The sequence below is a fragment of the Dipodomys merriami genome, unplaced genomic scaffold (assembly GCF_024711535.1).
Source record: "Dipodomys merriami isolate MVZ:Mamm:240054 unplaced genomic scaffold, mDipMer1.0.p SCAF_133, whole genome shotgun sequence".
In the NCBI taxonomy this organism is placed as follows: domain Eukaryota; kingdom Metazoa; phylum Chordata; class Mammalia; order Rodentia; family Heteromyidae; genus Dipodomys; species Dipodomys merriami.
In genome coordinates this window covers 1746252-1758998 of record NW_027202638.1, presented here as the reverse complement: position 1 = coordinate 1758998, position 12747 = coordinate 1746252, and the positions used below count along the sequence as shown (strand labels likewise).

The 12747-nt window shown below is 39.7% G+C and overlaps 1 protein-coding gene across 1 annotated transcript in view; it reads right to left on the bottom strand.

The window, feature by feature from the left end:
- The window catches only part of Spon1 (spondin 1), a 268437-nt gene that overhangs the window by 141484 nt on the left and 114206 nt on the right, over positions 1-12747 (bottom strand). The window contains exon 5 of the mRNA XM_070019438.1: positions 6957-7079. Coding sequence (XP_069875539.1) covers positions 6957-7079 — 123 coding nt within the window. The remainder of the gene's footprint in view (positions 1-6956; positions 7080-12747) is intronic.

Sequence of the window (12747 nt, the reverse complement as noted above, 5' to 3'; positions counted from 1 at the left end):
CTTTGTGAGATTTTGGAAAAGAGCAGCAATTACTGTGCTTGTTTTCAATGTTTTCCATGTTTAACTGAAAGATAGATCATTGGCTTTCCTTTTCCACTTCTGTCACAAAAGAGTAAATGGTTGCACAGCTAGAAGCACATAATCACTCAGCTTTGGAAGGGACTTCTCCATGGCAGAAGGAATCAGTGGCCCTGCTGTTGTGATTATGCCACGAGGCACCTAGATTAATCATTATTTCTGGTTGTATCTGTGAGGATGTTTTTGCTGTTTTCTGAATTAGGTTACTGTTTGAACAGCAAATTTGATAAAGTGGATTACTGAAGGCCCAAAAAGAACAAAAACACAGAGGAACAAGAGATTCATCTTTGCATTATGCCTGTGTGCTTGATCTGGGAAATTTGTCTTCTTCTGTTGGACTAGGATTAATGCCATTAGCTCCCCTTGTTCTCAGGTTTTTGGCCCCAAACTACAACTACATCACTGGCTTTGCTGGGTCTCTAGCTTGGAGATGGCAGAGTGTGGGTCTTCTTAGATTTATACTTGTATGAGCCAACTATTCATAATAAATCTATGTATCTATCTACCTGTCTTGTCTCTCTCCTCTTATTGGCTCTTTTTCTGGAGATCCCCAACTAGCAGAGTATTTGGTTTTATTTCTGAAGTCAGATTTGGAGAGGAAGCCTACAACCCACATTTTCCTTGTTTAAGTCACTGTACTAATTCCCCCCCACCCCCAATGGTTGGTTTTATTTAAAGCAAGCTAGATATTACAGAGATCACTATTCCAAGGGTATTTCTGGATTTAATGCAGTCCCACTTAAAATTCTGACAGGATCTTCTGCAGAGTTTGATGGCACAATTTTAAAGTCATTTGTACAAATAGAAAGACAATAATACTGAGGAATATTTTTAAAAGAAAGAACACCTCCATTTCCAAGTCAGACACCTGGCTGTTCAGCTTTAATGTTTTCTCTGTCTGTCTCTATCTCTTGCATCCAAACAATGACAAATCCTGCTGTTAAAATACAGGCCACATCTCTCCATGCCCCCTTCCCCAACCACTACTTCCACCTCATGGTTCAAGCCACTCCAGCTCCTGCTAAATCACTACTCACTGTCTTCCTAATCCATTTCCCCACAGGACTGATCTCCATGCAAGCTACCTACCATCCCATCCCTCCTTGACCTACCTCTTCAGTATCTTTTCATTGCCTATCTCCTTCTACTCTATTCTTCACTCACTTTGTAACTGCTTCTTGTATCTATTCATCATTCAATTTATTCAAAACTTTCAATGTGCTAGACAATGTGCAAAGAAAGCTCTGGAAAGATAATAAGTAAAATCAGACCTGATCTGTGCCAATATCCTAGTGATTTGAAAGGCAAAAGACAATAAACATTTAAAACAGACCCAAGTGTGTAATTAAACCAATGACAATTTAACATAATATTGTTTATAGCCATTAAATTGGCCAAATTGGAAGAAAAAGCTGAAATTGAGTGTTGAGGAAGCTGGGAGAAATATTTATTATTGGTAATGTGGTGATTCAATACAAATGCTTTTAGAGAAGAATCTGGAAGTGATCTCAGGAGTCCAAAAAATCTATAACCTTGGAGTCTCATCTTACTCTTGGGAAATTATTTCAAGAAAGGGGGAAGTATGAAGACTTTAAATAATCACAGTGCTTAAAAAATAATCACAGTACTCTCTAATGTACCAAAAGATCTGACATTACCTAAATAGTAAAAGAATAGTTGTATCAGTTGTTTGAGTAAGCTAATGCCATTAATTATAAGTATGAAAAAAAAACAATCACATCAAACAATCCATAATCTATTTGGATGTAATATAGGAACTATAGAAAATATATGTAAAAATGAAATAGTTTTCAAGTGTTAAAAAGGTACTTTTTGTGGAGTTAGACATATTTTCTTTTCAGAAGTAAGCCAATAGAGAAGGTAGAATTTTATTATAAAATTAACTCTTATTGGGTATCATGTATTTCTCAATGGCCAAATTAACAGTTTAGATAATGTGTTGTCAAATGAAAACAATGTTTCTGGGGAAAACATCACCCATCAATATGTTAAAGAGTATTTGTTAAATTTGTTAAATAGTATTGAAAGAGATGCTTTGCTGCAGTGGAGGAAATTCAGTGGCTCCCACGATCCAGGTAGATGGGAGGGGGCCTGCAGGAAGCAGGCAGGAAGCATTTGTCAAAAACCCAAAAGCTGTATTGAGACCTGGAGATTAAAGAGACCTAGTATCTGGTAGGAAACTCCCAATCCTGTGGCAAAGACTGGGCCTGTCTCCAGCCCTCAGGACATCCTTATATGCCTGGTTAGCTTGTTCATGAGAAGCAGCTGCTCTCAAGGTCCCCGCCACTGGGAGCTTCAGACTGGCAGTGACGGTAATGGACATCATGGTGCTGGTAGTTTCTACTGCTTCAGAATTCAGTAGGTCTGATCAGACACAGTGAACCCACAACTTCTCTGTCTGTAATCTCAGCTAGAGTATCTGCAGAGATGATCTCATACATTGTTGCATGACAGATCAGATGGCACAGAGATGGTACTAGCTGAGTTAGTACAGCAGGGCCTCATTAGAAGATGTTTGGTGCAGAGCTGTTTATTTAAAGACTGACTGCTTTGTGACAACCTCCAAAGGAAGGCAAAAGGGAATCAGGATCTAAGCTTTGTTTTTTTCATCTGGATACTTGCTGGCTATGCGATCTGACCCATAATTTCTTTGTCCTTTGGGTTTTTTCCCCTCATTCATAAAATTGGGAAGCAAAACATATATGGGTCATATTTAAAAGGGATTCTAGAGCTACTTGATTAGGAGTGTTTTGAAAGTATTTCATTATTTGTAGATGGACAGTGGAGATTTATGGCACTATATCAGAGGCGGAATACCAGAAGCTACCTAGGCCTTCTCCTGCCTCCCAGAGGTGCACAGTGTTCCAATGGAGGGAAACCCAGAAATAGCATTTGGAACAAGCCATTATGTACTATTGAGAAGCCAACCATAGATGCGTCTCACTCTGATGGCTAAACACACAAGTGCTCGCTAAATTCTCCAGGTAGTGCTCAGTGTGAATTCTTAAAGGAAAGTTACTCAAAGGGGACTGAAAGCTGTGAGCCTGAGGCTGCTCTCTAGCTCATCCTTGAGGTTCTCCCAAGTGTGATCTAGATTCCTGGGAACCCTGCAAGCCTTTCAGAGTGGCCGAGAGGTGAAAACATTTTTTTTTTGCAATAATCTTAAGACATCATTTGCTTTTCACAGTGTGACATTAATGCTGGCATTGACACAGGTCAAGGGAGGGACCCTGAACTATATTCATAGTGAATGCCTTTTTCATGGCCATATGCTCACAGAAGACCACAAAAAGTCAGTTTCACGTACAAATGTCCTTGATGTAATAATCAAATGATTAATTTTATTAAGTCGCTTCCTTTGAGTATATATATCTGATTATTCTGAGTAACTAATCATGAAATAACAAATGCACTTCAGTTATATACTGAAGTACTCTGCTCTAAAAAGAAAACACTTATGTGATTCTGCGTGGGGCAAGCTAGGACTAGACACTTTTTTATAGTCATAAAACATCATATTTACTTGAAAGAACCAATGACAGGCAAATTATGGTTATTTAGACTTGGGAATTTGGCAGACATTTTCTCAAAAATGAAGTGAGCCTGTCACTTGAAGGAAAACAGTACTGTCAGAAAACTGTCAGTATTTATTGCCAATGATCAAACTCAAGCTTTTAAGCAAAAAATCAGAAGCTTAGAAGACCTGTATCCACTGCAATAAACTTGATAGCTTTCTGGTTGTCCAACACTTTTCTGATGGGCTTTGTAATCATATAAATAGATGGGATTTTAATAGGTTTAATAAAGTGTTTCAGTATTTGGATGATCTGCCTGGCTCAGTAAATCAACATTTTTCAAATAACTAGTGTATGTTTTATACATTCATGCATTTATAAAAAGATCCACCCAAAGTGGAAGGTAAGGAGTACATTTTAGTGTAACAGAGTACATGTCCATTGATAAAACTTCATATTAACATTATAGGCTACTACTTGTACAGTTTATATGGTTTGGGAAAATTATCTGTCAATATCTGGATAAAATTCTCAAAATAGTTCCCCTTTCCAGTTACATACCCCTGTGAGACAGACACTTCAATTAAAATATACCACAATAGGCTGAACAGAGAAACAAAGGTGAGCAAGAATCCAGGTGTCTTCTATTAAGCCAGGCAAGAAAGGGATTAGCAAAAATAAAAAAAAAACAATGCCACTCTTCACTACATATCTTTTGTTTCAGACAACATAGTGATTTTCATAAAACATGGTATTCTGAGGACAGTGGTTCAAAACCAGCGCAGAGAGCAAAGTCTGAGTTACTATCTCTAATTAACCAGCAATATGTTAGAATGAGAGTGTAGCTCAAGTGGTGGAGAGCCAGCAAGGAGAAAGCAAGCTGAGCGAGTGCAAAACCCTGAGTTCAAGCCAAATAAATATTTAAAACTTTCTCAGCTTTTGCTTTTGATGTGGTAAATATTAATAGATATAGTCCATGTACATGTACACTACTGTGCATTGATGTTCATAATGAATTTTAAGCATGTGAAAGTGATCTTGAGACTTAAAGTCTTGAGAGCCAGCATCTTAATGTCCTTGCAAGGAAAGTAGTACTTTGGATAGTAATCAATAAGGGACAGGGGGACTTCAAATGAATGTGCACTGTGGTCAGGAGGCTTTTCTGAGCTTCACAAGGGTTATCAAAGCAGAATCATCTTGGCAGTACCAAGGGGAAATTCACCTGTTACATAGGGTTGGCAGAACCTGCTGAGGACACCAAATTTCAGGCAGGTCCCAACTACAATTCCTTTTGCCCTTCCCAATGGCTGTAGTCCCTTGAGTGTTAAACTCACCCTGTTCCCTCCAAGCAGCTCCAGGCTACAAGCAAGGCCTTGTTCAGTATTGGTTACCGAGTGTAAGCTACACACCTTCCCTTGTCATAGTAAGCACCACTCAGAGCTTAGTACCCAGTACTTAAGAAGGTACCAGTCCCTTTCAGGCACTGAGAATCAAAGATGGAAATGTTATGACTTTTTGTCTTGGAGGATTTCTCTGCCTGGTAGCAAACAAAGACTTCTGAAAACGTAATTACAGTATGATGTGATAAATGTTGTTCTGTACATAGAGATCCCATTTTTCCAACCAAAAATTAAGGCATGATCTGACAATGAAACAATATCTAACAATGAAACAATCCTAGAAAATCTGGAACACATGTCTGCTATACTTATTAAACTCCCAACAACTCCACAGGAATTCTTTATAGCTTTGCACTTGATTTGCCTCAGAGGCCCAGAAACAATGGTTTTGTACCCTTCTCCATATCCCAATTACAGGAAATGACAGTGGCAGGGTAGAAAAAGGGTAAAAGCTGCCGAGGATTGCAAAAGATGAGTAATAGCTTCTAACATTTTATGTTCTGTGGGCTAGTGGATGGGAGAGCTACAGATTTTTTTCCAGCATTTTTGTTCCAAGTGGTTTTTTTTTTCTGTCTCCCCAGGCAGTGAGTCCAAGTGTGTTCACAAAGGTCTCCCACAGCAGCTGAGGCAGATCAGGCTGAAATCCAAAGTCAGAGGAATGAACTAGCAAGAGGTTTCTGAGATCCCAGCCCTTGATTTTATGTGGGTAAATGGAAACAATAGGGCTCTTGATCTGCCAAGAAATGTTGGTGTCCCCTCCAGGGTGGGCTGTCTGTAGACTAGAGAGGTTCTGGTGTGGCCTGGGTTCTCTCAAGCCCTAACCATGTGCTCTTTTTCTCCTTTCCTTTGGGGCCTGGACTCCATCCCACATCTGTTCCTCTCATTCCTATGGTTCTTTCTCAGCTGTGGTAACTCCCAGAATGAAAGACACAGAACGAAATGGTGAACATCATGATACGCTCAGAGGCACACACAGACTTCCCGCCACCCACAGCCAGAGAATGGTCAGTCCAGAGTTAAAAGCAACTCCAAATAAAAGCAGGTCAAGGAGATGGAAGCCCCCTTCTTCTACTGAAGGGGGGTCCATTTGATTCTTAGTAAATCATAGCCTCTCTATGATAGGTTACTTTGAGGATTAAATTAATATAGCATAGAAAAAGATGCTTTGTAACTATATTTTCATTGGCGTGTGTATATGACTCATTAGTGTTAGTGTTCCGCTAATCCCCAAGTTACACAAGAACCTGAACTCCATCTTTGTTGTTGTTGTTCACTATTTAAATCTCTAGAGCTTCGCACAGGACCTGGCACATGTCAGGCATTTGTTGGGGCGATCATTGGGGGCAGTTCCGCTTTCAGGACCTAACCCATATAGCACTTGGAAGCCTTCTGACAACTTCAATAGATTAGCATTGGCTACCTACAGCCAGTATCATGAAGGGCTTGCAAAGCAATATCTGCCACTATAAGGAAAAGGTGGACTGATTGATTACCGATGTCTGCTGGGCAGCAGCAGCGGTGGGCAGTGGGCAGAGGGAAGGGGCCAGGAGGCGGTTGGATGCTGAGTAATTATCTATGATCAATGGAGACAAGACCAACTCTCTTGGCCAATTACTTCCAGCACAAAAGTCGTGTTTTATAACACGAGAGAGCTGTTTTAGGGCTAATGTTACCAAATGTTCCTCCTGGAGATAAGCAGCATGACTTCAGGAATTTTTTTTTTCTTAAACTAAGAAAACATCAGAACAGTGCTATGCAAAGAAGCTAAAAGCATGCCACTATTATGTCTGCCTGCCTCCATTAATTTACTTGCTTGGAACGTGAGATTCCTGAATCAATGGCTAATAGTGAGCAGAACTGACACATTGCAGCTTGTGTATCCCATGGTCAGAACTTGAGCCATATGCTTTTCCCTAACCCAGAAAGTGGCTACTCTACTCACGAGGGTAATCCTTTGGATGAGTCTTCTCGGACCAGTTCCCATAAAACGTGAGTCTGTACTTGGCAGTTCCACAGGCACAGCAGTCTAAGATTGGTTTGTCAGTCACCCCGTCAAATGTGGGATCTGAAACAAGAAGTCAGCAAGTTAGCAAGGAAATAGGACTCTTGTTAAGGAAGGCAGTGCCATATTGGTTTGCCTTATTCTCAACTCTAGAAATAAAGGTAGTATGTAGTTTTTGTTGATTAGCAAGGCTCAGAATTACTAATGCTTGGAACTCTAAGTATGGAAACTATATCTTGCAAATGAAAAAAAAATCAAAATTTTTGTTAAAGGCTCTATGGACCGGTAGGGCAGAATCTTAGGAAATCAGGGGTAAATTTCCTCAGTAATTCTCTGTGATTTCTATTCTCCTTCCCTGTCCATCACACAACAGGATTTCTCTACCAGATTTTCAAGGGAATTCAAGCATGTGTTTTCTCCAAGAAACAGTTTCTAGGCCAATAGACCAGACCAGAGAGGGAGCTTTGAAGGAGACAGTGAAAGCAACTAGAGAGAGATAACTGAGTGCTGAATTTTTTCCTTTTTTTTTTTTAAACGCAGATGCTTATACAGTCACATCACTTCTTACCACACTTTCAGAGATTTTACTGAGGGGGCAGAGACGTGTTCGTAAGTTCAGTTTTACTTCTGAGTATACAAGCATCCAGGAAAAACTTAAGATTCCCCCTCTGCCTCCATCTTTAGCTGTGAATAGCTGATAAGTGGGGAAAGAGAGATTGCATGAATAAATTCAGTATTTCCAATCTTCAAATCCACATCCCTAACTGGGCCTTGCTACCACTTTTCATCTGTTCTGCTTCCTGCAAGATGAAAACAAAGACTATAGATGCAACTTGCTTCAATTGCTTCTTTAGTCTCCAGCAGTATTAACACAAATCTTCTCTTTCTTTGTTAAGTGGTACATGTATTCTTAAGTATTGCACAAAGAGCAGCAGCAAAGAGTGTAAAAAATCATTTTGCATGTCAGAAAGAACATTTTGCAAGTCTTATCAAATTCACTGGGTTCACTAGGCTTGAAATCACTAATAGCTAGACATGAGTTCTGGTTTCTAGGATGGACAGAAGGATGGAACACTGTAATAGTAACAACTACAATGCACTGCATCCTTGTGTGTACTGAGCCTTTTTTTTGTATAGGGTATCATTTATCCTAACCATTCTAGCAAGTATTTTAGTTATCCTTATTTTATAGACTGGTAAACTGAGACAGATTAGGTGACTTGCTCAAGGTCATAGGCTTAGTGAACAGTGCAGGGAGAATTGTAGCCCAGGTCTTTTTAGTCTAGGGCCCGTGCCTTTCACCTCTGCAATGCATTATTCCACAAAGAACCTACTCTTGGGATAGTTTTGCATAAATAAGAATAAACCATTTATGTTTCTCTGTTTTTATTGTAAATAATTTAACTTTTTGCTTTTAAAGATATTTCTGTTTGGCTTTCTCCAAACAATGATGCATTAAAAAAATAACTCTTGGCATAGCTCTGGGATTTAAGAAAAATAATTTTTATTTATTTTGTTCCAGTACTGGGGCTTGAACTCAGGGCTAAGGTACTCTACCTTAGTTTTTTTTTTTTTCTTCAAGGCTGGTGCTCTACCATTTAAGCCATACTTCCCCTTCTGGCTTTGCCTGGTTAATTGAAGATAAAGAGTTTCATGAACTTTTCTGCCCGGGTTGACTTTGAACCATGATTCTCAGATCTCAACCTCCTGTTTAGCTAGGATTAAAGGCACGGACCACTGGTGTCTGAAAACTCTGGGATTTCTAAAGAGCCTCTGCACCCTCCCAAAATATAAATGACTACTTGTGAGAGGCCACAGCATCCTCTGTGCCTAGGGACAGGCTCCCTATTTCCATGCGTGCAGGGGTCAAGGATCTCATTCCTATGTGAACTGCTTTGACCATTACAGAACAAGTCCTACTGAATAATTTCACGAAAGGCAGCATAAACCAGCAAGTCTAGAAGATTTTGTCCTTTTGTATTTCCAGTATAAGCTTATAATGCAAAAAAGATAAATTAGTTGTGCAAAAGGAATTCAGCACTAAGAGATATAATTGGGGTTTCAACTCTAACTACCAGACTCTGTTAAATGAGGCTGCAGTAATCTGGAAGACCAATAAAATAGGTCAATGGATAGCTGTACCATAGCCAATGGGCTTTCAAATTTTGGTGGTAAAGTTAAAGGTATGTCTAAGGATTTAAGAAATGGACGTATAATAAACCTTCTAGCATTGTCAGGGAAAGTAGCTTCTAAAAAATAAATCTGTAGGTTTGAAAATAAAAACTACTTCCCACTGAGGGAAAGCCTGTTGACAATGAGCAAGTCTTACATAGGGCAGTGGTGACAAGTGTTAACTCTCTATGGCTCACTTTCTATGACTTAGGCTGTCAAATTCGGTTAACTACTGACTTAAATAATGGCTGCAGATTCCCTTTTTGCCCCTCCCTCCCTCCCTCCCTCCCTCCCTTCCTTTCTTCCTTTTCTTTCTTTCGTTCTTTCTTTTTTTGGGGGGTAGGAGTTCTTTATTTGATCTCAGGGCCTCACACTTGTAAGGCAGATGCTTTACTACTTCAACCACATTGCATGCTCTTTTTTGCATTGGCTGTTTTTTTGTGTGTGTTTGTGTGAAAATACTGTACAAAGGGGTTACAGTTACATGGGCAAGGTAATAAGTACATTTCTTATCAAGCATTGTTGCCTCCTCCTTTGTTTCCCCTTCCCATCTCCCCCCCCCCCATCCTGCGCTCTTCCCTGCCCCCCTGCCAAAGTTATAAAGTTCCCCCCCACGGTATAATCCCTGTTTGGCTGTTGTTTTGAGATAGGATCTCACTTTATGCCTGGACTAGACTGGACTGTAATCCTACTTGTATTTCCCCACATCACTCTGATGATAGGTACACACCTATGCACCCAGCCATTGGTGGAGATGGAGTTTAGTTTTGTGAACTTTTTCTTGTCACAGCTGCTGGGCTGACCTTGAATCTCCATTCTCTGATCGCTGCTGCTTAGTAGCTAAAATTATAGACTTGAGCTCCATTTCTATTCTGAATCTGTTGGCTGCTCTTGTCAATTCTCCTCTGGTTTCCTTAATCTTCTTCCTCTTCTTATTCCACTCAACTCTTTTTCAGTTCACATTCTGTCTTCCTTGCTTTTCTCTTGTTTATTCTTCCTCTGTGTCACAGGATTGTGACATGGATCAGACTATGGAGGTTCATATGACTATTACAGGTACCTTTTTGAATAGATTATGTTTGTCTTTTTTGTTGTTGTTGTTGGTCATGAGTCTTGACCAGGTGTGATTGCTGTCCTGGATTTTTTCGTTTAAGGCTTGCATTCTACCATTCTGAGCCACAGCACCACTTCCAGTTTTCTGGCAGTTAACTGGAGATCAGAGTCTCATAAACTTTCCTGGCTTTGAACTGCACTCATCAGCTCTTAACCTCCTGAGTAGCAAAGATTACTGGTGTGAGCCACCAGTGCCCAGCCTTGTTTGTCTGTTCTTTTTTTTTTATTTAATTTTATTTTTTTGTGTGAACATACTGTACAGAGGGGTTACAATTACATGGGCAGGATAATGCGTACATTTCTTATCAAGCATTGTAGCCTCCTCCTTTGTTTACCCTTCACATCCCTTCCCAGTGTTTGTCTGTTCTTAAGTGTAAGTAATTTAATGTTTTTGTGGCCTTAAAAAATGATTGCTACTTCTTTTTATCTTTTCATCTCTCAATTCTTCTCTTATGGATTGATGACTTCAACTGGGAAAAAATAGCTCCAAATTTCACTATACCATCGTTGATAGGTTTGATTTGACTCAACAAAGAGTTTCTCAAGATGATCTGCTTAGTTAATTGATTTCTTATGAATTTTTGTCTCTAGGGATCAACTGATAAACCTACAGCCCAGGACCTGCAGGGCCTTTATTTTCCTGTCCATCAAGTTGGCATTGGTAAGTGGTCTTTGCATATTGATGGGATATTAATTGCTTGGATAGGATCTCTTGTAGGACAAGCAACTAGATATTGGACATGCCATCTTTGTTGGTATACTACCCACTGAACCTTAACACTATCACCATCCCAAACTTTAACACATGCCTCTTAGCACAAAGCTTCCTTCACACAGCACCAGAACCAAGACTTTAAAAAGTATTAACATTAACATGTTAAATTAATAGTTAATGATTCTGGTCACACCTGGGGATGTCAGTGATGTGTCTCCTAAGAATCTTCAGATCCTGGAAATAAAGCTGACAGACTAACAGAACCACACCACAATGGCAATGGTTAGCTACATAAAGGGGAAGACCAAGAGGTGGCCTGGGTATGCCTGATTCAGAAAGCCGCCACTCTAGTCCATAGTAACTGCGTAGCATTTCATAGAGGTAGACTAGGAATAGGATTGTCATTTAGGAACTAAGGACCTCAAAAGTTGAGATGCTGCCTGTTTAAAGAAAGACTGAGTGATCCTTTGGTGAGTCAAATACAGGAAAGTAAAGTTTCTAAAGCATCTCATGGTGGTATCCACTGGGAAGCCGGCCTACTGCTCTGGTCTTAACAGGGCATCCAACACTATCTCCACAACTTCTATATAGGTCTTAGTTTTTCTCCAGCTCTGGAGACAATGCAATTGCTCAGCCAAAAGCAGTGACGCAAGTTACTAAAATGGGAGCTGGCCACTTTGACAGAGGACAGTGGTTCAGGGCACTGGCTCCCAGGGCCAAATCCTGCCCTTTAGTACAGGCTATATAATGCTAAGAGACCTATTTCAACTATGTCTCAGGCACTTCAGGTATAGCAAGAATTACATAATAATCTTTACCATATAGAGTTGTGAAGATTACAAATGACATGCAGTAAACACTCAAAAACATTCATTTTTATTATTTTCCCAGAAGATCTTTAACAAACTTTTTAATACTTTATAATTTTCTAGAATTGAAAAGGATTATTTTTTCTCAAAAGTCTAACTGTGCTTCATACAAATGAAATTCTGCAATAATGAACAGAAGTGAGATGGTTAAGCTGTATAATTATACAGCATTTTTTATTCTCATTATCTGATGACTTATACACAGATATTAAAAGTCTTATTTTTAAAACAGTAGATTAACAAACAGCTTTTGGATATAGATAGAAATAGCTACCTCTTAATGTCCATAGCATTTACTATGTGTGGGGAGTGCTACACTATTTTACATATACATACTCTCCATGGGTAGGAGGGGCAACAGCAGACTCAAACCCAGGCTTGATTTGAACCCAAGACCCTGCTCTAACTTCCCCAGACTGCTTAGCCTCCATGAACTTTGCTAGAATGCCTTTCCCAGGAAAGGAGGTTTGATGGTCTTGCATACCTAAGAGCCACGGTCCTGAAAGTGGTAAAATCATAAGGGCAGGTCCCCAGCCCCTGCAGGTCTTCCTTGAGAAAGAAAAAATCCCCCATATTGTCAAGATGTCACACAAGTTCCTGGGAATGATTTTTCCAGAGAAGCATTATAGACTTTTAAAAGATACACAATTGTGCATTCCTTAATTAAGTCCTGTGACTTATTCCAAGGAACCTCTTCAGAATAATCACTGTTTCACAAAAATAAGAAGCCGATACCAATATAAGGTACATTATCTCCTACCCAGGGAATCAAGCCGAGTAATTAGAGCTTAAGGCGGATCCAATTATCCACAGCACACAGCCAGATTAAAAATCGGAATTACATGAGGAGGCAGCACCCAGG